This window comes from Callorhinchus milii, unplaced genomic scaffold, assembly GCF_018977255.1.
Source record: "Callorhinchus milii isolate IMCB2004 unplaced genomic scaffold, IMCB_Cmil_1.0 Scaffold23, whole genome shotgun sequence".
Taxonomy (NCBI): domain Eukaryota; kingdom Metazoa; phylum Chordata; class Chondrichthyes; order Chimaeriformes; family Callorhinchidae; genus Callorhinchus; species Callorhinchus milii.
In genome coordinates this window covers 5,006,674-5,033,686 of record NW_024704764.1, presented here as the reverse complement: position 1 = coordinate 5,033,686, position 27,013 = coordinate 5,006,674, and the positions used below count along the sequence as shown (strand labels likewise).

Below are 27,013 nucleotides of genomic sequence, written 5' to 3'. Positions count from 1 at the left end.
GCTGACAGAAATACCAGTTAATTTAACGCAGCTGATATCCACAGTTACTGACTGACTGGGGTGATTGATGCCTGGTGATTTGATTCTGTCTGTAACATTTAAAGTGCTACAAGATGCTTGACACAGAAGCTGGCGAACACGTTTTATTGCATAGAATGACATATTTAGGAAGCCTCCCTGTTTCTCCTCCCTTCCTTCACCGACCAGAAGCATGGTCACTACACTTTTAAATAAATCCCGTGAAGTGCTTTGATGCACTCTCGACATGAAAGGCGCTGTATCTAATATAAGAATGATTATCACTTGCACATATAAATAAGGCCGATGCTGGTAAATGGACAACTGAACGACTGTTCTTCAAATTGTTAGGGGTTGTGGAAGTATGAAAATTATTACTGCGGGGTAATAATTCCATTAATTGCACCGTGGTTTAATGGTGAATTGTCGCATTCACTTTAGTGTGGACCTAGTCCACACCTCCCCCCCATCCCCCCATACACACACATATACACACACACACACACACAAAGGTTTATTACTGATTGGAAATGTATCATTTACCACGTGAAGCTCATGTTTATTTCAGTTCCAATGAAAGAGGTCCCATCCAGAATAGATGCCCGCAAAATACACAGTCACTCCACTTTACAGTATATTCTGTGAAGCGTTTTGAGACGTCTCAATGATGTGATGAGGCTCTGTATCAAATACAATTATTATTATTAGATGCTAAAACACAATACTAACAGGGTGCCTTGGAAAACCATCTAAAATGTGTGTTAATTGCTGCTTCCCCTGTGAAAGGCGCAATACGTAAATGTAAGTTTTATATTTATCATGTTTTAATACAGAAAATTCATTTCTGATTATGAACTAAATGCACGATTTAATTTTATATATATTTTATGTATATTGTAATGATTGTATGATCGCTTGTATGATTTCTTCTTTTCAGACTGTCCCTGTCTGGCGAACTTTAACAAATGGGTTGATTTGTCAACGTTTAACAACATTGTTAATGGGTTAAATATCGACGTGGCTTCTTTATTTATCGAGAAATCGAAGTTGTTCATCCCCTGAAAAGAAAATGCCCCCCAAAATACACAGTCACTCCACTGTACAATATACTCTGTGAAGCGCTTTGAGACGTCTCAATGACGTTACAAGGTGTTATATCAAATGTAAGGATTATTATTAATATTAGTATTATCCCATCCCTCCCCAAACATCCCTCCCCAAACACATACGTTTCCCAAAACATGGGTTTTGATACATTTAAAAGAAAAAAAATACTCCTGACCTCTCCAAATGAAATATTGGGGTTTGGGAAGGATGGAGTTAAAAAAAAAACACAGGCGGCTCGGGTTACAGTCAGCCTGGCAATAGCAACAGCTTTGATGCACTTGCTGGTATGTGAGCTTCAGCACGACATTAACCCCAGGCGATGGAGCAGTTTTTCTGGCAGTCGGTGCCTAATAAAATCCTGCTCTACACAACCCGTGTCTCCAGAATGTCTGCCTGCCTGTCGCCTATAGAGCTTTTGCACGCAGCCCTTCAAACTAAACTGCCTTTAATAGAAGGAGATGGGGTGTACGTTTAACTATTGCCTCGCCGCTTTGTTTTTTCAATAAAGATAATTTCTCTCTCACCAGAACACAGCTCCTCCCCCCCCCCCCCCACCACGCCTACCCCAATGATTGAGACCTCTCTCGCTTTCTGTCTGCCAGATAATAAAGTATGTACCTGATATCCACCAGGTATTAATAGTTACCCATAGGATCATAGCGAATTAACATGCACTAGTACCCTTGGATTCGCCTATCAAGTCATAGCCAAACGTCTCAACGCCGTTCCTATGTATTTGTTCTTGTGTAGTGACTGTGCATCTCTGGGCATATGAGATGCTCCAACATACACAGTCACTACACAAAAGCAAATACATGGGAGCGATATACACGCAGAACTCTTTTGATAAATCTTGAGCATGTATTTTTCTGCAGCACCTAAACACACACATTCATTTTGTTTGCTTAAGATATAATAGATATGTATTTACTCTATTTATATATAGTGTACTTAGAATTCAACTACAATGCGCTTTGGATTGCAAATTTGATTAACTTGTTTATTTTATGAAAACTCCGAGTTTCACAACCCTCAGTTGCTATGCGAATGTTTCGTTGAAAAAATGTGAAATTTAACGCAATTTAACGCTCGAATGCTCTGCCCTGGACCCACGTGACGGACTTTCAGCTTGGCTTTAATTCGCATTTTGTTTCCCACGAATAAATTAAGAATAAAATAATATATATAGTGGCATTTGTTTTTTTATTAACATTTTCGCATTAAGAAAGAACATCATAAAAGAGGGGCATTTATTTTTTTAAAAAGATTAAATACAAAACAAACAACAGCTACAAGGCAGTCAGGTGCAGGTGGTAAAATGCGAGTAACTTTACATTTCGGTGAGGAAGATGGGCGAAATATAACTTCACAACTGCTCAAGGGGGTTTGTTTCCTCTTAATTGTTATTTTACAGTTTTATGCATGAAATCTTATGTACATCTTTTAATCGTTTCGTACTGTCTGGGATGGGATATAAATACAGTTGTATTAACTTGTGAGCTTCCAATTCACTGTAAATTAAGCTTCTATAGTGTAGTTGCAAACTACCAGCTAAATGATTAATTATTTCCTTACCGTTTGAGAAGGGTTTTCAATGAGTGTCAGTTACATGGAAACGAAACAACGTCTTATTGTTTTTTCCCCTCGTTATTATTATTATTTTTATTACAAAAAAACATTTTACATACAAGCAATAATTTAAACCAGTTCGTCGATCCAAAAAANGAGACTTAAATAATGAAAATATAAGAGACAGCGGACAAAAGCGGTTCAGATTTGGGTCTGAGTTGAATTGGGAAATAACAGCAATAACGGTGAAGAGACAGTGTTTGAAGTTCACAACTATTACACTTTTTAGGAGAAAGAAAGAGATAAATAGAGAGAGAGAGAATAAAATGCCCTGATTAACGTCCGCCTTGTACTTGTCCTTCGGATATTATATACAACATAGTGTTGTGTGCGACAGTTTCACACTTAATTCTCGAAGTTAGTCTCAATGGTCCCCGAGAGTTGAGGGTTCTTGGTAAAGGTGAGGGGGGCGAAAGTTGTGTTTTTGTTCCCCACCCCACCCACAAAAGTTTGTTGTGTGTTTACAAAATTCCCCCACCCAAAGTTAATACAGTTAATAGACTGAGCCAGCGCTCTGGGGAGGCGGCTGGTGAAGCGAGTTTGTGCTTTGTAGATGCGAGCCTGAGGGAGTTGGTGGATACCAGTGACTGTAGTCTTCAAGGTAAGTTGGAGAGGAGTTATGTGATGGCTGTTGGAGGGTGTTCCTGACTGTATTGTGGTTCTCCCAAACGGTGGGAGAAGCCGGGGAATTGCAAGCCATGGAGTCGCTGTTATCGGGGCTGTGTTCCATTGTGAGTTCCCCGTTCTTGTACAGCTTCTTGAACTTGGATCTTCTGTTCTGAAACCAGATTTTCACCTGGCAGAAGACAAGTCAAGAAAAATCGCTGGTTGGTTACAAAATAAACCCAACAACGCTTGCCCAGGGCAAACCGAGTCAGCAACACAACACGATAGACAACATGGATTTTTGGGGGGAGGGGATTTTATTATTAATATTATTTACCCTAAAAACATACCTCTCAAGAAAGCTTTGGTACAAATGGCTCATTGTTTGACGTTCCTCCTTTAATCCCCAAACTCACTGTTTTATCTTCGGTTAATAGTTAAACGTTTTGTTTTTACCATTTAACTACTAACCTCTTCCCTTGTTTCCATCTGTCAAGCAACCCAGTCCGCAGACGCTCAAATACTCGTACAAAACAGATTTCTGGAGGGTTTTATTGGTTTTAAATAGTTTCCATTTGATTCAGGAGTTTTAATTATTTTATTTTTATCCCCCTCCAAAAAAAACACACAGACAACAACAGTGTCTGGTTAACAATGGCAGAAATGAAAGGTCTGTCGTGCATAACTAGAATTATAGGATTTGTTTTCTCCAAAATAGCTTAGACTGAAAAACTTTAGACAAAGGTAGGCATTTATATCTGGCTACATACATCTATATTTGTCCACATCAGCTCCTGCATAGATAACTGCATCAGTGACAAGCCTCATGAATACATTCTAAATAAATCCACAAATATGTAAATTTGTTCCAAGGAAATCCTAAGAGATATAAAGCTTTCTCAACCACACCTTTGGCCAAGGTTTAGTAAATGCTGGTTTAAGCCAATGCTGTCATAGTGAAGTCTAGTTACATGTTGCCTGCTGTTGCTGACTACCAATTGCACCTCATAGAATTTCATTATAACCTTTAGTCTAGTCTAGAAATGTGACTAAAGATAACTTGGAACCAAACAAACATGACAACTGAAACCCTTAATACAGGACTATGTCAACGTGTGGGTCAGGCAGTGTAGAGACAGAGCAAAGGGAAATTCAAGCGCTGTTTCAAGAGTACGTTTCACCCAAAACAGATACAGTCCATTCACTTTACAGAATAATCTGTGAAGCGCTTTGATACGTCTTGAAGACGTGATAAGATCTATATCAAATGCAAGAATTATTATTATTACTATGGAGAAATATTTGAACGGTCCAGAGATTAAAATAAATATGGTATAAAATTATTGTGTTATGATGGTTATACTTGGGGGTACAGGTTGTTGGTGTGTGTGTGTATATATATAGGAAGATATCTCTATGGGAAACAAAACCGCCTGTGTCTCTCATTACAAGACTGTAGGTCAATATACAACATGCTCGGTACAGTCATAAACCAGTGACAGTGGGTGAGTCATTTTATGAGGAGGCCACGGTGTGCAGGAAGAGGTGGTACTGGGAGAGGGTGTTGTGTACCTGTGTTTGTGTCAGTCCTAAGGAGGCAGCCAGCTCTGCTCTCTCCGGTAAGGCCAGATATTGCGCCTTTTGGAAACGTTTCTGAAGGGCTGCCAGTTGAAAGCTGGAGTAAATAGTCCTGGGTTTGCGGATCTTTTTCGGTTTGCCGTTCACCATTCGGATTTCGGGTTCCGGCTCCTCTTTGACTGAAACTTAACATCACAAAGAGAAGTGTAAACAAAGCGAACAGACTGCACAAATGGTTGAGATTTCAGATCAGACTGTCTGTCTGTCCGTCCGTCCATCTGTCTGTCTGTCTGTCTGCATTGCAATCGTTAAACCCATAGGTTAAGCCACAGAATTCTGGATATGAGGCGCCGTTTTGAAAACGCCATGTAGAAAAGAAATCATTTGATGCTCCCGGTTTCTCAGAAGTATAACACAGTCACTACACTTCACAGCACAGCCCTGCAAGCGCTTTGACATGTTGCATTAAATATCAATAGATGTCAGTATTAATAAATATCTATTAATATATATCATAGTATTTATGTCAATATTTCAATATATACATATGTATTATATATTATAAAGATTAATAATATTATAATACAATCTAAATGACTGATGTAACAGACAGCATTTTGATGCGATTTATTTCCCAGTTTTCGTGTCGTGTATGAATATAATAGCGAGAGACCTGGCTTGTTGTGCTATTAAGAAACACGAAAGCGTATTAATTTGAGAATCGAATCCCCCCCCCCCCCTCCCCCCACCACCACCACCGCCACACACACACACACACACACGTTGTTTAGACTTAATCATTGGAACCACCCGAATAATTACAATCATTTGTATTTATTGAACCGGCCTCAAAATTGCCACTAAAGTTCTGAAAAAATGGATTTTAACACATTGTGCAGAGCTTCACAGCGCCCCGGGACGCTTCTAACACTATTATACCAACAGCCCATCACTAAACAGTCACCTTGTCATCTGCAATTTGTGTCAGGTTCCAGTTTATATAACTTATTTGCAAGCTGGAGTCGTTCCAGTTCATTGAGCCCCCACCACCCCTCCAGAAAAAAGTCTCACCCTTTCTACCATAGCGTGTGTATCTGATTAAATATACAGTATAACCTGCTTTTTTTATTTTCTTCTATGTCCCAGATAATTGATGTCGAGGTAAGGCTCTTGCTCGCTTCCAGCTTCTGAACCTTTTCCTCTCTTTAATCTACTGAGAAGTAAGCTTTTTTATCTTAACTTCCCTAGTGTAAAAGAACCCCAGTTGCCTTTGATGCTAACTTGCATTTGATAACGTCCAGTAAATAATAATAATAATTCTTGCATTTGATAAAGTGCTTCACAGACGTCTCAAAGCGCTTCACTGTTAAGTGAATTGACTGTATATTTTGTGGGTGAAATGTCACATACACACACACACACACACACACACACACACACACACACGGTGTAAAAATCTGCAATTAACTTTTTTTAAAAGAAATTGAATGCATTTTGCTTCTTCCAATAGCAGACGCTTCACTCCACTCATAACATAACACACTGTTAGGGCACTTCACGTCGCGTGTTCTTGTCTGTATTTTATCATCTCACGTTTATCATTGATCCCCTGGCATAATGTGACCTTTACAACAGCTCACACCTTGATTAATCTTTCCCCACATATCCATACACAGTATCTCCATTGGTTAATATTTATAGACACAGAGGCTGTGTCTATATAATATGTATAATATAATCCATATAATATGTATAATATGTATATGAATTTCATCCATACAATATTTAACCCTTTATATACAGTAATTCTACTGTACAGTATATTCTTGGAAGCGCATTGAGACATCTCAATGATGTGATATCAAATGCAAGGATTATTATTATTATTCTATTTAACTTTCCTTTCTTGGTTAGTGATATTAACTTTGCGTCCAAAGTTTAACTGATTATCAATGCACCTGTATATTGTCTGGCTTCTGCAACGATTTACAGATTAAGTAAATGAGATGAGGTGGGGGTGGTGGGTTCGAACGACTTAGATAGAATAGTGCCAATTATCGCTCTTAAGAGGCGCTCGACAACTTGACACACGGTGACTGGACCCTGGGTGTGAAGTGACTGCACAGTGATACGCTCTAATGGTGGGGGTGTGGGGAGAGGCAGACAAACCATTTTCAAGATCTCTCCAGCGAAAGAAAAAGCGACATCATATCACATCACCAGGTCTCCCAAACACGATCGCTGGGGGGAAAAAAACATCCATCCATCCATTAAGGCGACACAAGTCTTACCTCTGTCCATCGGTGCGTTTAGATGTTCTCTGTTGAAATGTCCATACTGACGGTAGGAATTAGTGGTGTAAGAGTAGTCGGGTTTTTGCGAGTAAGAGTTGGGTCCCGAAAGACTGTTGAGGTTGAACTGGTGGTGGTGGTAAGGGTAGTGGCTGATTGGCTGGGAATAGGCTGGAGTCTGGTAGTAATCATGTTGAGGATGGCAGAACTGGGGATTGTAATAGTTGGCGTCTGTGGCTGTGGACTCCGGCAGAGTTGGCGAATCCTTGGCTGGGTGGCAACCTAGAGCACCTTGGATATCAGTCAGGAGGCTGGGCAGCTTTTTCTCAAAGGTCCCACTCATTTTTTTTTGTTCCAAGACGGGGAAAGAAATACAACAAGAAGAACAACAACAAGAACAACCCAAAGGCAAGGCGATGTGATCTGCTTTAAATGGGGTGAAAGGAGAAAAAAAGGAGCTCGGGATTATATAGACATCAGTGTGCAGAAGAGAGAGAGAGAGAGAGAGAGATCTGTTCAGCTCACAGTAATTCAGAACAAACTGATGTAACCTAGAAAGCCTTGCCGTGGTTAAACCCTCTAATTATACGGAGCCGAAGGGTGGATACAGAAAGCTTATTGGTTCCAGCCTTGCCGCCTCGAAAACTAGTCTTAAGTTTCTTTTAGTCTTCCCACGCTCATATTTGTGGAGCCAAGTGTATTTACCATTCTCTCCCTCTCCCCTCACTCACTCACTTCCTCCCTCCCTCAAGTATTACAAGTGTCTTGTTTTTTTAACGTGCTCGCATTTTTTTTAACAAAAAAGGCTTTGCAGGGTTTAAGAAGAGTTGTCAGCAAGCTCTGACTTGCAGTTAGTCTGTCTGTGTCTGTCTTGTCTGTCTGATCTTCTGCCTTTAAATCTAATGTTGAATTTAAAAAAAACGATACTCAACTTGCGTTTAACTTTGAAGACAAAGCACAGAACATCCAGAGGATGGCTAGTTAGATTTCTGGTTGTAAATGGAGCATCCGATAATCTTTTTTTTTCACCCCACCCACCTTTATGTCACTTGTTTGGGAAGGAGGGTTAATATGATGATATTAATCATATTTATAGGAGTTTGTGTGGAATTGAAGCTTTTTATTTTTTTTAGTTCGGACAATTCAGGCCTGAATTAAACTGCTGTCATTTTGTTTTAAGGTAACCATTCATACAAGAAACTGGAGGGTCAACAAAAAAACACTAAAAGATTTTGAGGGGAGATGAAATGAAAAGGCGATGTGGGAAATCACACCCAAGTGTCAAATATCGGTTGTGTGACAAAATACACAGAGAGGGGGAGAAAATATACATAATACATATGTATATATATTTCTATGCAATGATAAAAAGAATCACTATTTGTAACCTGTCTTGATTAAAACGCAACTACCTTAAAGATAGACGTACATTGGAATAAAGGTGTTCCCTTTGCGAAACGCAATAGAGCCAAGGTGCAGCAATATTTTGCTAAAAATATTTTTTTTGGGGGGAAGGGGGGAAGAATCTACATCAAAGTGTCAGATTGTTTTGGTTGCAGGGTGTTTGGTGTGTCCTAACCTGTCCGACAGGTTCCCTCTCTCGCTCTCTCCCTCTCTCTTCGTGGCTCTTTCAGGCGCCGTAAAACAACACAATACTGTCTCCACCTTTTTTTTGCGAAACATCATTCCTCTCTCTATGGGCCTAAACAGACCAGAGGTTTGCTTTGCTCATGACTCACAGCTAACTTCATGTTTCCACATTGTTTCATAATATTTACCCCAGAGTGAAACCTCAAACCCCGCTGAGTGACTCGTTGCACAAGGAAACTCACTCATTTTTTAACTCACACGATCTACCAAACTACCTGCCTACATACGTACCTACCTAACTACCTACCGATTTACTTACCTAACTATCTATCTACCTAACTACTTACCTACCTACCTACCTACTTACTTACCTACTTAACTATCTCCCTCCTTACTTACCTACCTCACTAACTCACTCCCCTCACTCACTCCCTCACTATGGTAAGACAAGGCTCTGGACAGAATTGATTTTTTTTGTCACCAGGATGGGTAAATTTAAAATTCACTTCATGTCAATTATTCCTCCTGAAAGGATGTGAATATTTTAATTTAAGTGAAAATCTGAAGAAAAAAAGTGATATTTAAAAAAATATGCTTGAAAAAAATCTCGTCCCTGAATCAGGCTGACTGAAATATGTCCACCCTTATAGCTGGTCAGACAAGTTTTGATGTTAAAGCCAACAGCAATAACAACAAGTTACATTTGTTTGGTGTCTTTCACTTCAGGAGGATGTCCCAAGGTTGTGGAAAGATAAATGATTCTCCAACTTTCGAAACTTAAATATCAGTCTGACCGATTTATTGTTAGCATGGAGGTTTTTAAAGAAAAGTTTGAACTAGATTCCTTGTTTGCAATATATAATGTACAGTAAACTCCTGATAACTCGACCCTGGCTTAACTTGTCCCCACCACTTAAGTCATCATTTTGTGAATATCCTGGCCGCATTTATTTATGTATTTTTACATTGGCTTAGCTCATCACTCTGCAGGGATATGGGGCAAAGACGGATAATTGGAATTCAGGTGCAGATTAGCCATAATCTAATAGAATAGTGGAACAGACTCAAGGGGCTGAATGGTTTACTCCTGTTCCAATGCCTAACTCGTCCAGGCAGCTTTCCTGTGAAGTGATGAGCTAACAGGAGGAGTTCACTGTATGTACCAATAACACTCTATCCAGCTGACAATTTGCAGTGAGCCTTTGTAGTTCCCATTCAAATTCCTATCAGTTTATCACATTACATTCAAAATGTTGAGGCAAGTGTAACTGCAATTGTACATTATGTACCATGGCAGATCGCTGCTGCTCTCCTGCAATTTTATTTGTATTTTCTAGTTTTTATCTGCTCTTTTTTGATTGAAGATAAATTTGAGTGATTGAGTGTGCGCGTTTGTGTGTGGTGGTGGTGATGGGGGGGAGAGGGGGAGGAGGGGCAGTGTTTAATAACGCAGTACATTTCAGATTTTAAAGTCTATTTTGCAAACTTTGCTATTTGTTCCATTTGCAAATGGAAATTGGTAAATAAATCTGTTGCAAAATAGAGTCGCTTTCAAACTTCTGCAAAAATACACAGTCACTCCACTTCACAGCATATTCTGTGAAGTGCTTTGAAACGTCTCGAAGACGTGATAAGGCATTATAGCGAATGCAAGGATTAAACTTGAAGAGAGCAAACGTTTATTCGATGTCCAATTGCGCCACCTGGTGTTGATGTGATGCTTTGCAGCTCAGTTGATAATCTCTGTTTTGTTTGGTACAGTAGAGAACAGTATTCCAAATGCTCAAGCTCATTACAAACAGTGGGACTTATCATGGGCGATTCATCCATTGCTCCCAAAATATTAAAGCATCTAATTTAGGTCATCGCATTTCACCCACAAAATATACAGTCAATTCAATTGACGATATATTCTGTGAAGCGCTTTGAGACGTCTGAACGACGTGACAAGGCGCTGTATCAAATGCAAGGATTATCATCATTACTATTATTATTTTAAGCAACAGAGAAACTCAGAAAGGACTGTTAATTTTTTTCATACATTTCTTTAAGCCATTCAGTAATTCTAATTAAAATGATACGTTGCAGAATTGTTACAGGCAGAATTAAAGCAGATGTGAGTTGCAATTGTAACAATTTAGACGCTTATCATGTGCAAACATTTGAACACTCCATTCACAGGATATACAGTACTGTAAAGTCCAGTGACTGTGTATTTTAGTTACTTTTTTAGTATAACACTGATCAAAATACACAGCAAACCAAACTTTTTGATATGTTTTCATCCGTGAAATAAATGCACAATTATTCTGAAAAAAAACCTTTGCCGAATTAAATGATTTTCATCAAATATTTAATTCATTTTCTTTATTCATAATCCCATGATACTGGACTGTTAACATATATATGTTAAATCTCCTCCAGGAAAAGAGTTGACAAGTTTATTTCAATGATTTTATCAATGGTCATTGGATTTAGGGGGCATTTTTCAAAACCTTGCTGCAACACACCAACCAATAATAATAGCAATCCTTGCATTTGATACAGTGCCTTATCGTGTCATTGAGACATCTTAAAGCGCTTCACAGAATATAGTGTAAAGTGAATTGACTGTATATTTTTTGGGCAAAATGCGGCAGCCAATTGCGCACAGCAGAGAAAAAATTAGCAAAAATTACACCCAGGTAAAATTGGTCGTTCACTTCATTGTTGTTTGTGGGATGTTTCTGTGCACAAAATGGCTGCTGCGTTTGCCTACAAGTACAGTCACTGCAATCTACAGTAAATTCTGCAAAGCGCCTTGAGACATCTCAAGTTACTGCAGCAAATGCAGGGATTATTTATGTTTAGTCATTTATGACAGCTTCTTATCGCAATGCAGAAAAAAAAATCCCTTAAATACAGCCTGTTTGAACAGGGAGTGTTTTTCTTTCTCCTGTCTGTGGGATTTAATTCAAATATCAATGAGAGCAGCCATGAAAATATTCTCATTGTTTTAAAGTGTTGCATTTTGAAAGCTGACAGTATCATTACTTTACATAATGACGATGGATAATATCTGTCGTAAACCCTTCCTCTCATATCTGACTGCGATTGCTTCAAATATTTTAAACTTTTTGACAGAGAGGGAAGAATTGCTCTCTTAAGCGTTTTGGTATTAAAATCCACTTTAAACATTAAACATAACTGGCACCTTGTTTAAATTGTATTGGAATCAAATCAGTGCTCTTGAAGATGAAAACTATTTGTCCAATTCCATGCACACATAGAGTTTGTTTTGTTACATAGGTTATGGCTTAGTCCTGGTCGTTTTTAAACTGTCTAAATATATCAGTCCAACTGCATTATTTTGTTTTAATAAGAGGGATGTTTGAGGTGTCAGCCTGACTCAGTTGGTACTGAGGTGCTCTTGCCTCTGAGCCAGAAGGATGTGGGTTTAAGCCCCATGTCGGGGCTTTGAGCTCATAATCCAAGTTTACTCACTGAATGTATTGCATGGCTGGAGCTCGGATGAGACATTGAACTGTCCCTCTTTTGTTCATGAGCTATGACACTATTTGCAAAGAGAAGACTCTCCTGTCTCTTAATATAAGCTCCTAAACAACAACAACAAATTGCATTTCTATTGTGCCTTTCACATTGGGAGGGTGTCCCAAAGCGCTGAAATGTCAAAGGATGTGAAAGAACTTTGATGATCATAATAATCCTTTCATTTGATTCAGTACCTTATCACAGCTTTGAGATGTCTCAAAGAGCTTCACAGAAAATATACTGCAAAATGGATTGACTGTATATTTTGTGGGCGAAATGCAGCAGCGAATTGTACACAGCAGTGTCCCACAAACAGTCGTGGATTGAGTGACCAAATGCTTTTTAAAAAATCACTTAAAGAAACACGACTTACTATTAAAGTATCTTAATGAGCTTCACAGGTATACATAGTGTTAAGATTAAGTGACTGTAGAGGACGTCTAAAAAGGGCTTCACGAAGCGAGATCGCCAGGTTAGAGCTGTTAAGCGCAACATGTCTCGTTAGGACATTCTCCTGACGTGAAATATGGAGAAATTTAAATGCGGAAATCAGGGTCTTGAACTCAATGAGTGGGAACAGTGGCTAGTAAGGATGGGGCGATATGCTCACAGATATTAATAAGCTCTTTCCACATGTCTCGTTTCACCCACAAAATATACAGTCAATTCACTTTACAGTATATTCTGTGAAGCGCTTTGAGATGTCTCAATGACATGATAAGGTGCTATATCAAATGCAAGAATTATTATTATTATCCCTTAACATCTTCACGTGCTTATAAATGCTAATAGAATGCGCATACCATTCCAACAATCTGTCTCTGGGATTTCCACTGTAGGTGGGATGCATGGAAATCTCAGCTTGGTTTGGATACATTTAAGCATGGTGATGGGTTTCCGCATACGGCTGACCCCCCCAAAAAAGTGCTGATACAGTTCTTTTTGTGAATGGTTATATTGATCCAGACTCATTAGCCAGTCTTGATGATGAATCACAAATCCTAATCACTCTTAATGGAGCAATTCCTTCGAACTTCATAGCTCCCTCTTCCTCCCTCTCTCCCACCTCCCCCTCAACCCCACCACTCCCCATCACTGATTTCCCAATTAAAGGGGCTTTAAGGGGGATAAACTGGAGTTTGCTCTGTACTCTGCACATTTGATTTGTTTTGCTTAGAAAGACAGCTTGCATTGCATTCAATTATCAATTACTTAAAGCGTTTGCCTCGCATTAATCTCCGCAGCGTTGAGCTGCAATAATTGGTACAGCGGGAAAAGACTATGTGCATATGAATGTGTTGGAGCTCTTTGATTATTCTCGTGAGGGTTTCGGCTACAGAGATCTCCTGCGTACAGAATCCACAGGATGGATAATTGACACTTCCTTGTGTTGCTAAGTCACGGTTGTCATGGTTTCCCCACAAGGAAATTAAGTCAGAACTTTAACAAACCTATTTTATCTTGAACAAAGCCTTCCATTCTATCTGCGAATCTTTCAAGGACCTGTTTCCAGTAATGGCACTTACTCATTTAGTTCAATACATTTTCCTTTACCATTCATTCTGGGCTGTATAAAATATCATCAATAGCAATTATAATCTTTGCCTTTATTGTACTGGCTTTACTGTCGAGAGGACATCTCAAAGTGCTTTGAACAATGCCTAGAACAACTTTACATTGTAAAGTAAATTGACTGTGTATTTTGTGGGCGAAATGCGGCAACCAATTGTGCACAGCAGTGTTCCACAAACAGTCGTGGATTGTGTGACCAATTTTTTGGGGGAGGGCTTATTATCCCCCAGAAAGCGATCCGCCAATCAACTAACAACCGAGTTCCTACTTACTGCTAGGTAAACAGAGGTGTGTGGAGTAAGGAAACCTACCTAACGTTTGGCCCTGCCCGGGATTCGAAGACGGGTCCTCTCTCATGCGAGGCGAGCGCGCTAACCACTACACTACAGGACTTGACAAATTTATCTACGTTATCATGTATTTAAGATTCCAAGTTTGGTTCGGGTGAAGAAGGCCCATTTGAAAATCATGGCATCTGATTATATATCTGTCATTTCATTACTTTTTAAAATAAATTTGCAAATGATATTTTATTTTTTACTCGCTGAAGTCTCAAACCCTTTCATCATTGTGAACAAACCCATTAGGCTTTGATCTGTACACAGCAAGGCTCAAATCTAGCTCAGGGAAAGAAGGTTCGCCTACAAAATACACAGGAGCTTGCAGGGTTTTTAAACTCATCTGAACTCACACGGTCCAGACCGACATTACAGTGCAGTGGAAGCGGAGTGCTGTATTGTCCGAGGTGACATCCTTTGGATGAGATGTGAACTCAAAGTCCAGTCTGTCTGTTCAAGTGGGTGTTATACAAATCCCCTTTCAACAAGAGAAGGGAGTTTTTCCTGGCGTCCCGGCTGATAACACCCCAAATAAGATTGGTCACTCACTGCATGACCATTTAATAATAATAATAATAATCGTTGCATTTGATTTAGCACCTAATCATGTCTCCGAGATGTCTCAAAGCGCTTCACATAAAATACTGTAAAGTGAATTGACTGTGTATTTTGTGGGCGAAACATGGCAGGCAATTGCACACAGCAACTACGTGGTAAGGCACCAAATTAAATGCAGGGATTATTGGGTTATTGTAGCAACACAACAACAACAAAATTACATTGGCAAAGTGCCATTCAAGTCGAGAGGACGTTCCAAAGATAAAGGATCACTGTCCTGAGAGCAAACGGCACGTTTAATTCTCCCGTGGTCCTGCTCGCGTCATGTATTGCGTTGGGCCGGTAATTTGTCCAGCGTGGGTGACCGTCGACTTTCTGAGGATTGGGCGAGATCAACGTGGCGATAAACGTGGGTGAGCAGCATAAAGGGGTCTTCCACCTTTACTCAGGTTACAGCTAAGCAGCCCGCTTTAAAAAGCTTACCTTTCGAAAGCTTCAAAAGCCCCCCCACCCCCAGCGCTGTTTGGAAGTGAAAGTCACGCATGATCTCTCGCCGTGCGTGTCTCTCTCAGGCTGTTCAGAATTATCACAGACATACTTTACCCCAGAGGCATGCTGTTAAAGTGATCAGCCCTACTCACCAGAATATCAAGTACCCACAGTGTCTTTCTGATTGCTGCTGTCTGTCTGTCTCTACTTTTCTCTTATTTTCAATTATTCTTACAGTTGCTGCTTCGCATTATTTTATTTTAATCCTTAAATTTAATCCTTACTTTAATTTCTGCCACAAAATATACAGTCATTTCACTTTTCAGTATGTTCTGAGAAGCGCTTTGAGAGGTCTCGATGACGTGATAAGGTGCCAATATCTAATGCAAGGATTATTATTATAATTTTTTCCAGAAATTAAGCTGAATGTTCAAGAGATCGTCCCTTCGATCAGTTGCTGGCGTTTAGCCAAAGGAACGCTTTTCCCCCTTGGGGAAACCTTCTAAATGCCCGTGAAAGCCAAACCTTAAATGCTTTTCTTTTGCCTTGCTTCTCCCAGGTTAAGTGCTTGCAGATAATGGGTCTAATAATGCACTTTTTCTTAACGGATTTCTTAATTAAGAAATCAGCATTGGCCAGGCCCTGCTGGTAATTGCAATAACGTCATGCAAATGCGTCAGACTTCTAGATTTTATTTAATCAAGAAATCAGTTAGGAAATATCGCAAAATTGACTCCAGTTTCTGTAGAAAATGCTGGAAAATTCTTCCCTCTTGGCTCCCGTTAACACTTCAACTCATAACCCTAAACAGCCAGGATGGTCCTAGCTGGACAAGCAGTGGGAAGCTTGCTAGGCAGTGCTCTCTGTGACAGGCTATGAGGATTCAACTAGCTAAAATATAGCAGTTACCCCAGCACACACTCTAGGGTCTCCCGAGCCTTGGCTCTCACCAACCTGCACTGAATACTCTCTGGAATTAGGTAGGTATGTCCCTCCAGGGTGAGAAAGAGAGTGCGCATTCCAGACATGGAGAAATCTCTATCTGTTGGTAAAATACACATGTGGAACTCTCAGTCTGGTTTGGGTACTTGCTCTCTCCCTTGCCTCCTTCAAGGCACGTCTCAAGACTCTCTCCTTCGATCGCGCCTTAGGCCACTCTCCTACCATCCTTTGCCCTCAACCAACCCGCCAGCTCAAGTTTAAATCACTGACTGACTGTCCAGCACCTTGGGACGTCCTCCCAACGTGAAAGACGCTGCACAAATGTAATTTTGTATTGTATTGTATTGTACTTTAAACACGGTGATGGGTTCCCGCACGGATCAGATACGAGGTCTACCAAAAAGATTTTTAAAAGCTATTCTACACCTCTATGAATAGATTGACCTATAAGTTTTATATAGTCTTACAGGAACAAATACATCAATATGAAAGAAGTGTATTACTCTTTTGTGAAACTATTATCAAGAAAACTGCCTTGTTGATAGCCAAAGTGTCCATTTGAATGGAGTCCTGTAGTTCAGTGGTCAGCAAGCAAGAGACTTGGGTTCAATTCCTGGCAGGACGAAACGTTGGGTAAGTTTCTTTACTCCATACGCCTCTTTACCTGGCAGTAAATAGGAACATGGTTGTTAGTCGATTGGCAGATCGCTTTTCTGGGGGTAACAATTCCTTAATCCATCACTGTTTTGTGGGATAATGCTGTGTGCAATTGGCTGCAGTGTTTCGCCCACAAAATATACAGTCAATTCACTTTACAGTATATTTTCTGTGAAGTGCTTTGAGACGTCTTGAAGATGTGATAAGATGCTATATCAAATGCAAGGATTATTATTATTATTATTAGCATCTATCCAGTAGCACAAGTAATAGTGAAAATTCCTCAGTGAGGTTCAATGTCATTGCAAGGTATTGGTGCCTCTGAACTGGGAGGGGGAAAAAAATGACATTAAGTTTCAACAACGAATCTATGAACATCTGGCAGCACTTTGGATGTGACGTTAATGGAACAAACACTGTATGTGCCTGGGAGGATGTACAGTATCTTTGGTAATGATGGTATTTTTGCTTCTATATGTAACAATGCCAGGGAATTGATCATTGACCTACAAAGGGAGAGAAATTGCGTGAGACAGTAATAACTGGTGAAACGCAGAACAATGTCCAAATTATAGATATTTTCTGAAATGAATGATTCTGATATGATGCTCTAACTGTAGGCATTTCGACACATGAGCAAGATCAATGAGCAAGACCAATGGCGATGACTTTACTTATTACCTAAGCGGTGAATTACACTGAACTGTATCTGAAGGACAGTGGTAATAACAATGTTTTCTCTTTGACCGAGCCTTCAGCTCCCCTCTCGACTCTCTTCCTCCTCCTCGCTCCCTCCCTTCCCTCCCCTCACCCTGACCATTTCCCCCTCCTCTCTCCCTCCCTTCCCTCCCCTCACCCTGACCATTTCCCCCCTGCTCGGGTCATGACCCAACTGTGCAGCGCCTTGGGACGTCCTCCTGACGTGAAAGGCGCTCTATAAATGGAATCTTGTTGTTGTTGTTGTTGTTGTTTTAGGTGGGAATGGGTGGGAATGAACATGGCTTTGAATCCTAATATTACATAGGTGTCAGCATTTCACCAGTTATTACTGACTCACCCTATAGGTGAGACATTAAATCTGTGGAGTCCTTATGTTAGGACTTTGAGCTCAGTCTAGGCTGACACTCCAGCCCAGTGTTTGGGGAGCACTGCTTTGTCAGATCACTATTCACAAACAGAAGGGAGTTTCTCTTGGTGTCCTGACCAACAATCCCCCAGGTGAAATCGGTCATTCACTCCATGGTTGTTTTTGTTAAGGGACATTGCCACACACGAATTAGCTGCCACTCTCTCTTACAAATTACACAGTCACTACACTTTACAGTAAAATCTTGTGAAGCGCTTTGAGATGTTTCGATGAATTGATAAGGTGCTGTACCAAATATTAGGCTTAAAACAACAAGATTTAATTTATAGAGCGCCTTTCACGTCGGGAGGACGTCCCAAGGTGCTGGACAGTTGGATCGGGACCCGAGCAGGGGAGAAATGGTCAGGGTGAGGGGAGGGAAGGGAGGGAGCGAGGAGGGGGTAGAGAGTCGAGAGGGGAGCTGAAGGCACGGTCAAAGAGAAAGATCTTGAGACCGGCCTTGAAGGAGGAAAGGGAGGAAGCGGCGAAGGCACTGGGGGATGGAGTTCCAGAGCCTAGGGGCTGAGAGGCTGAAGGCCCGGCCACCGATGGTAGGGCGGTTAGGGCAGGGGATGTGAAGCAGACCGGAGCCAGAGGAACGGAGGGTACGGGCAGGTAAGTAGGGGGATAGTAAGTCGGAGAGGTAGGAGGGAGCAAGGCCATGAATGGCCTTGTAGGTGAGGATGAGGATCTTGAATTCGATCCTCTGGGGATGGGGAGCCAGTGGAGGAAAGCGAGGGTGGGAGTGATGTGGTCCCGAAGCCTGGTGTGGGACAGTACACGAGCTGCAGAGTTCTGAATGACCTGCAGTGTGGAGGGAGGTGCCGGGAAGGCCGGCGAGGAGAGAGTTCCCATAGTCCAGCCTTGAAGTGATAAAGGCGTGGACCAGAGTTTCAGCAGCGTGAGGGGTGAGGTAGTGCCTTAGTCTGGCGATGTTTCGGAGGTGATGGAAGGCGGTGCCAGTTGTGGCACGGATATGAGGGAGAAAGGACAGCTCAGGGTCGAACAGAACCCCGAGGTTCCTGACTGACTTTGAGAGGTGGAGAGTGCAGCCTTGGATGCTGATGCTGTCAGTGCCTGAGGTGCGGAGGCGCTGACGCGAGCCAATCAGGAGGGCCTCAGTTTTGCGCACGTTGAGCTGAAGAAAGTTGTCTCTCGTCCAGGACTCGATGTCGGACAGGCAGCTGTCAGGACATCGGGGTCGTGGAGTTGAGGGTAGAGGAGGAAAGGTAGAGTTGGGTGTCATCTGCATACATGTGGAAGTTAACCCCATGTCTGTGGATGATGTCACCACAGGGGGAGCATATAGAGGGTGAAGAGGAGGGGACCGAGGACACAGCCCTGAGGGACACCGCACGAGACAATGCGGGGGCTGGAGGAAAAGCCGTTTGTGGAAACAAAATGAAGACGGTGGGAGAGGTACGACCTAAACATTATCAAACATTGGGCCTAATTTAGGATATTTCTTGATGTAGAACCATAGAAATGCAAACCACAAATAGCTAAATCTTTGACAATTGCATAAAATTTGCTGTGTGCAAATTAGCTGTTACATTTGCCTACATAAACACAGTCACTGCCCATTACAGTAAATCCTTTTTCGAGACCTCCTCCCAACCTGAAAGGCTCTGTATCAAATGAACGGATTCTTATTTTACTTATTATTAAAAATTGCTAGGCAGTGTATATTAGTTCGGCAGATCATTTTGTAATTAATAATTTAATAACTCGCTCATCCAGCAATCAGTTTGAATAAAAGCAGAACATAAACAATAGAAGTAATGAAAGATCTGCTCTCCTCTCTCTGGGTAAAACTTGGCAGAGGATTGAATGATTGAATGTGTTTAGGACTGAGTTTTCAAATGCCCAGGAACAGACTCATGTCCACTCAAAGATTGGCAGCGAGCACCTATGTGCTCATGATTGTAATTACATGCATGTGCTTACACATAGATTTATATCCATATTATTGGCACATGTTAGAGGGAAGGGAACAGAATGGTGTCTATGGGAGAGGGGATTGGTTGGAGGTGTATAAACAGCAGCATGGACCAATTGGGCCAAATGGCCTTGTTTTGGTGCTGTGTTACCGCTGTGCGCAATTGGCTGCCATGTTTCGCCCACAAAATATACAGTCAATTCACTTTACAGTATATTCTGTGATGCCCTTTGAGATGTCTCGAAGACGTAATAAGCCGCTGTATCAAATGCAAGGATTATTATTATTATTATGTAATTCAATGGAATTCTACGCTTTTGCACAGCAACTGTCATATCAAAACAAAACGTCTTGAAGAGCCTCGCAAAACATTAGGTGCATGCCAGAAACACTGAGTGCGAAGCAAACAGCAATGAAAGATAATGGATGTGTAAGGGAGCAAAATAAGCCAGGATAAACCATGTAGCATCTTTGGTCAAGGAAGTCATTTTAAATATTGCCCTATAGCCCTGCCAGGATGGTTATTTGGTTAATTTAAGTTGCTTTCCTTTTCAGGGAAGTCCAGGAAGTGTAACCCTTATTTTTATTTCCCTGATCATCATCTGCAAAGACTGTAGCTCAGTGGTTAGAGCACTCACCTTGCAAGTGAGAGACCTGGGTTCAATTCCAGACAGGGCGAAACCTTGAGCAATTTTCCTTACTCCACACGCCTGATAATAATCCCTCCAAAATAAAGCAATAATAAATTGTTCATTTTCAATCCACGACTGTGTGCAATTGGTTGCCGCGTTTCGCCCACAAATATACAGTCAATTCACTTTACAGCATATTCTGTGAAGCGCTTCACATAATATACTGTAAAGTGAATTGGATGTATATGTTTGTGGGCGAAACGCAGCAGCCAATTTTGCACTGCAGAGTTCCACAAACAGTCGTGGATTGAAGACTATTCCTTCTCCTCTACCTTTCCACTGCATGTACTTGTCTAAATCTTTTTTAAATGCCCAACCAAAGTTTTTCCCCTGTATCCATAACAAAAGGCAAATCTTTTACTTACGACTTAGTGGTTTGCAGTTTACTGTATTTTGGAGAAAGCACGTTTGATTGGTTGACTGCTTATAAATAGGTGCTTGGCACAACCCCTTCTGTTTGTGGCAACTGTGCCATGTGTTTGACATTAGTGGGGTTGAAATGTTCTACTCCCATTATGTGCTCAGGAAACAAAGAAAATTTGCGAACAAGTTTTACCCCAGTGCCTTGTCTTAAAATAAATCATTGTGGCTTTGAGTAACCAAATATAAGAATTCCAGCGCCCGCATTGTATTTTAAACCTCAATTACCATATATACATAGTACTTTTACAGCAGCATTTAAGTCCATTGTAAATTCACATGCACTTATATTAGTTTTCAGTGGTTAAAGCACTTGCCTTGCAAGCGAGTGACCAGAGTTTGATTCCAGGCAAAACCTTGGGCAAGTTCCTTAGATTCTGCAGATTTGTTAACAGGAACTAGACAAATTCGGACTGTCAAAGAACTGACTGGCTTCTTGGGTCTTTCCTTTCTATGGCAATGCCTCCCAGTAGCTGAGTTTCAGAGCCAGTGCAAGTTCAAGTCCCTGTTAGCCAGATTAAGCGCCAACCTTTCTTTGCCAGTAAGTTAACATCTAATCTGCAGAGGTACTATCAAATGCTAAGGTCTTATTGAGTTCTGTAGCTCAGTGGTTAGAGCACTTGCTCTAATGAGAGATCTGGGTTGGATTCCGAGCAGGGCAAAATCTTGGGTAAGTTTGCTTACTCCACACGCCTGAAAATAATCCCTCAAGAAAAAAAACAATAATAAATTGGTCACTTCAATCCACAACTATTTGTGGGACACTGCTGTGCACAATTGGCTGCCACATTTCGCCCCCCCACAAAATATACAGACTTCTGTGAAGTATATTCTGTGAAGCGCTTTGAGATTTTTCAAAGACATGATAAGGCGTTTTTCAAATGCAAGGATTATTATTATTGTAAAATTATTAAACATCCATCCACATGAGAGTAGACGTCTCTAATAGACCTGGTAGACTCCGTGATGAATCGTCAACTTCAGGTCAACAGTTAAAGACCAACTTTTCAAGACATCCCAAAGTCAGTAGTTATTATAACACACGGTAAGGAAGACCCCCTGACTGATTGTAAAATTATTTTGCGGATTGACGGTTTTGATTTCAATCACGCTCCACTAAAATCATTATCCGGACTAACCTTGGTGAAGTATATTATGTTTTAACTTGCGTATCATTTACCATTTTTTGGGGGCTCTTTAGGAATTTAAATCCCATAATAGTTGCATTATCTGCTATTACGTGCACATTATGAGGGATTTAAGCCTCCTGCTGTTCAGACAGCAACAGAGGAAGCAATTTGAGTCTATTGTTAAATAGAACTAAGTAGCAATGGTTCAAAATGATGTGGATTAAGGTCAAGTTGGCCTGCCTGGTAAATGGTCTCCCCGCCAAAAAGTTACATTTGCTTAAATATTCTGTACTTTTATAGGGAATTTACCGCCGGGGTAGTGTGTGGGGCAATAACCTGCATAAATGTTTGAATAATAATAATCCTTGCATTTAGTATAGCGCCTTATTACGTTTTCGGGACGTCTCAAAGCACTTCATAGGATATAATATAAAGTGAATTGACTGTATATTTTGGTTGCGGAATAGCATTTATGTTCATGGACCAAATATTATAATACAATTAGCAACTAACATTGTGGGTTCAAGCCCCACAGACTTAACGAGACTCTGAGCTCACAGTCCAGACTGGGACTCCAGTCTAGTGCTGGGGGGTGGGCAGGTGACATTGTTGGAGGTGGCGTCCTTTGGATGAGACGTTAAACCGAGATCCCGGCAACCTGTTCAGGTGGAAGTTAAACATACCACGGCACTATTCGAAAAGAGAAGACAGTTTCTCCCAGTGTCCCGCCCGACAATCCCTTACACAAAATTGGTCACTCACTTGACAATAAAATCTTGTTAATAATAATAAAAATCCTTGCATTTGGCACAGCGCCTTAACACGTCTTCGAGACGTCTTAAAGTGCTTCACAGAATATACTATGAAGTGAACTGACTGTATATTTTGTGGGTGAAACGTGGAAGCCAATTGCACACAGCAGCATCCCACAAACAGTCGTGGTTTATAGTGACCAATTTATTATTTTCTTTAAAGGAATTATTACCCCTGGAAAAGCGATCCGCCAATCGACTAACAACCGGGTTCCTACTTACTGTTAGGTAAGCAGAGGCGTGTGGAGTTGGGAAACTTGCCCAACATTTCGTCCTGCCGGGAATTGCTTGCGAGGCTTTAACCACTGAGCTACAGGATTCCCACTCACGGCAGAGGAAAACGAGACAGCAGGAAACTCAAAACTTACTCATGTAAATTGTTGAAAGTTAACTTTCGCAGTGTAGCTATTTATAAATCGTCTTTATTTATAACTCACAGTAAAGTTGGTTGAAATTGTTTGGTCCACAATGTGTGATCTGCCTTCTGAGAGACTTGACAGACAGGACATGTCGTTCCAGTACAAAACATTCTCATTGCTTAATGGAATCACAACACGGTCGGCTTGATGAACGAGTATTTGTTGAACAGTAATCCAATTCACAGTGAGTGAGTTCCCATATCACAGAGAGTTGTGAGGGTGTTCAAAGGGAAATAATAACAAAAATGCTTGCATTTGATAAAGCGCCTTATCCCATCATCAAGATGTCTGAGAGCGCTTGACACAATTCACCAGAAAAGTGTAGTGATCGTACATCTTGTAGGAGAACATGGCAGCCAATTTGCACACAGCAACGTCTCACAAATGTTCATGAAGTGAATGATTGATTTTATCTGGGGGGATTGTCAGCCAGGACATGTAAATGGGACTTCAGTGTAAAATGCACTTGAATCCACTTACTATTTGTTCACTTATCCTTGTTGCCTCAGACATTAGTATGCTAGTATATCACTGGGGGAGAGAGAAGTTATTGTAAATTTACAGAAATTTACAGAAATTTACAGAAATTTACAGAAATTTCTTTGAGGAACTGCAGCACACCAAGTTGCCAGGTTAAGACTGAATCCAACAACTTACCAAATTGCTCTGGAAAGAACGCGAAGAAAATAGAGTAAATCGAGACTCAGGTGGAATTTCGCCCTTTCCATTGGGATTACAAAAATGTCTGATTTTAGAGCTGTGAGACCGAAATGCCACCTAGTCTTAGCCTATAAGACCGGTTTCTAAATTGAGGTTGAATTGAAGAATTTTCCGTAGCTTTGCACGGCAACCTTACTGTCTAGGCACCCGAGGTGGGGGTGTAAACCAAAGGGAGGGCCAAGATAATGAAGAGAATTTAAACCCAAATAATCTTACAAGTCTAGGTAGAGTTTGGGGTCTATAATAGTAAGAATAATCCTTGCTTTTGATATAGTGCTTTATCACGTCTTCCAGATGTCTCAAAGTGCTTCACAGAAAATACTGCAAAGTGAATTGACTGTATATTTGTGGGCGAAACGCGGTAGCCAATTGCGTACAAAAGAATTCTGGGTCTCGGAATTCTGAATTCTGCAGTTCAGTACTAAAATCAGCTGTTTTATACATCGCCCCCAACCCCCCCACTCCCGTTCAGTAACAGTAACAAGGCTGAAAATGATCTGAGTATAGAGGAATAATAATAATAATCCTTGCATTTGATATAGCGCTTTTCACGTCGGGAGGACGTCCCAAAGCGCTTCACAGAACACATTGTAAAGTGAATTGACTGTATATTTGTGGGCGAACGCGGCAGCCAATTGCGCACAGCAATGTCCCACAAACAGTCGTGGATTGAAAATTACCAATTTTATTTTTGGTTTTGGAGGAATTATTATTAGGCTCTGTGTGGAGTAAGGAAACTTGCCCAAGGTTTCGCCCTCTGCCTGGAATTGAACTCAGGTCTCTCGCTTGCAAAGCGAGTGCTCTAACCACTGAGCTACAGGACTCCAGTTGGGATTCAGATAACCTGAAGTTTCGGAGAAAAATAAAAGAGGCAGGTATCTTGATCATATTCACCTGACAATACTCAGACCAATTAATCCTCTTATTTACCTGTAATTTAATCCTGCGACCGAGGTACGCAATTTGAATCAATACAAAAGCTACAGAGCATATAATTGTTTCAATCCCTTCTACTGCAGGACCCTGGGCTTAAATTTCAGTCGTGCAACTTACACTTAACTATAATCGAATAATTTTCCCCCATCAATGCAGAACTGATCACAGAGAAAATGACACTCAGGAACTTTGGCATTTTGGTCCTGAAATAAATTGTCTTCATTATAAATGGTTTAACCCTGTATCTTCTGTCAATGATTTCCTTTCTAAAAATTTTTTTGGAGGGGTTCAGCTAGGTGTCTGACACAAATGGAAAAAACCCAAATACCGTGCTTAAGAGTACCCAAACCAAGCTGAGAATTCCATGCACCCCACCTACACGTGGAAATCCCAGACATATGATGGAATGATGGAATGCGCTCTCTCTCTCCCTGGAGGGATGCATCCTGTTTACCTAATTCCGGAAAGTATTAGGCGCAGGTTGGCAAGAGCCAAGGCTTGAGGACCCCAGAGTGTGCTTTGGAGGTAACTGCTGGGGTCTAACCAGCTAAAACCACATAGCTTCCATGTACAGTAAACACTTGATAATATCACTGACATCATCAACCTGTCCCTCTCCTCTGGCTCTGTCCCCATTCCATTAAAAACTGCCATCATCACGCCCACCCTGAAAAAACCCTCCCTTGATGCGTCGCAGCTATCAAGCTACCGGCCCATCTCCAACCTCCCCTTTCTCTCCAAGGTCTTGGAAAGAGTTGTCGCCTCCCAACTGCGCTCTTTCCTTTCCACCCATTCTCTTTTTGAACCCCTTCAGTCAGGTTTCCGTGCTGCCCATAGCACAGAAACTGCCCTGGTCAAGGTCACCAATGATATCCTGACCATCTGTGACCAGGGCTCCCTCTGTCTCCTCGTCCTCCTCGACCTATCGGCAGCATTCGATACGGTCGACCACGCTATCCTACTCCACCGCTTGTCCTCCCACCTAAACCTTCAAGGCACTGTCCTTGAATGGTTTAGGTCGTACCTTTCTCACCGTCTTCACTTTGTCTCAACGAATGGCTTCTCCTCCACCCCCCGTACTGTCTCATGTGGTGTCCCTCAGGGCTCTGTCCTCGGTCCCCTCCTCTTCACCCTCTATATGCTCCCCCTCGGTGACATCATCCGCAGACATGGAGTTAACTTCCACATGTATGCGGATGACACCCAACTCTACCTTTCCTCCTCTACTCTCAACTCCACGACCACCGATGTCCTGACAGCCTGCCTGTCCGACATCGAGTCCTGGACGAGAGACAACTTTCTTCAGCTCAACGTGCGAAAAACCGAGGCCCTCCTGATTGGCTCACGTCAGCGCCTCCGCACCTCAGGCGCTGACACCATCAGCATCCAAGGCTGCACTCTCCACCTCTCAAAGCCAGTCAGGAACCTCGGCGTTTTGTTCGACCCTGAGCTGTCCTTTCTCCCTCACATCCGCACTACAACTGGCACCGCCTTCCATCACCTTCGGAACATCGCCAGACTACGGCACTACCTCACCCCTCACGCTGCTGAAACCCTGGTCCACGCCTTTGTCACCTCAAGGCTGGACTATGGGAACTCTCTCCTCGCCGGCCTTCCCGCCACCTCCCTCCACAAGCTGCAGGTCATTCAGAACTCTGCAGCTCGTGTACTGTCCCGCACCAGGCTTCGGGACCACATCACTCCCACCCTCGCTCGCCTCCACTGGCTCCCCATCCCCCAGAGGATTGATTTCAAGATCCTCATCCTCACCTACAAGGCCATTCACGGCCTTGCTCCCTCCTACCTCTCCAACCTACTATCCCCCTACCTACCTGCCCGTACCCTCCGTTCCTCTGGCTCTGGTCTGCTCCACGTCCCCCGCCCCAACCGCCCTACCATCGGTGGTCGGGCCT

General features: G+C 41.7%; 1 protein-coding gene across 1 annotated transcript; it reads right to left on the bottom strand.

The window, feature by feature from the left end:
• Positions 1-2,318: 2,318 nt before the first annotated feature.
• dlx3b (distal-less homeobox 3b) lies at positions 2,319-7,778 on the bottom strand. Its single transcript, XM_007901556.2, has 3 exons — positions 7,230-7,778; positions 4,933-5,123; positions 2,319-3,550 (listed from the first exon to the last, which is right to left on the bottom strand). Exons 1-3 carry the CDS (start codon positions 7,570-7,572, stop codon positions 3,248-3,250), a joined length of 837 nt encoding a protein of 278 aa, XP_007899747.1. The 5' UTR covers positions 7,573-7,778; the 3' UTR covers positions 2,319-3,247.
• Positions 7,779-27,013: the final 19,235 nt, after the last annotated feature.

Coding starts and splice junctions, on each gene's coding strand:
- dlx3b (XM_007901556.2), bottom strand. CDS start 7,572: ATGAGTGGGACCTTTGAGAAAAAGCTGCCCAGCCTCCTGACTGATATC. Junction 5,124..7,229: donor AAACGCACCGATGGACAGAG/GTAAGACTTGTG, acceptor TGTGATGTTAAG/TTTCAGTCAAAGAGGAGCCG. Junction 3,551..4,932: donor TAGGACTGACACAAACACAG/GTACACAACACC, acceptor GTCTTCTGCCAG/GTGAAAATCTGGTTTCAGAA.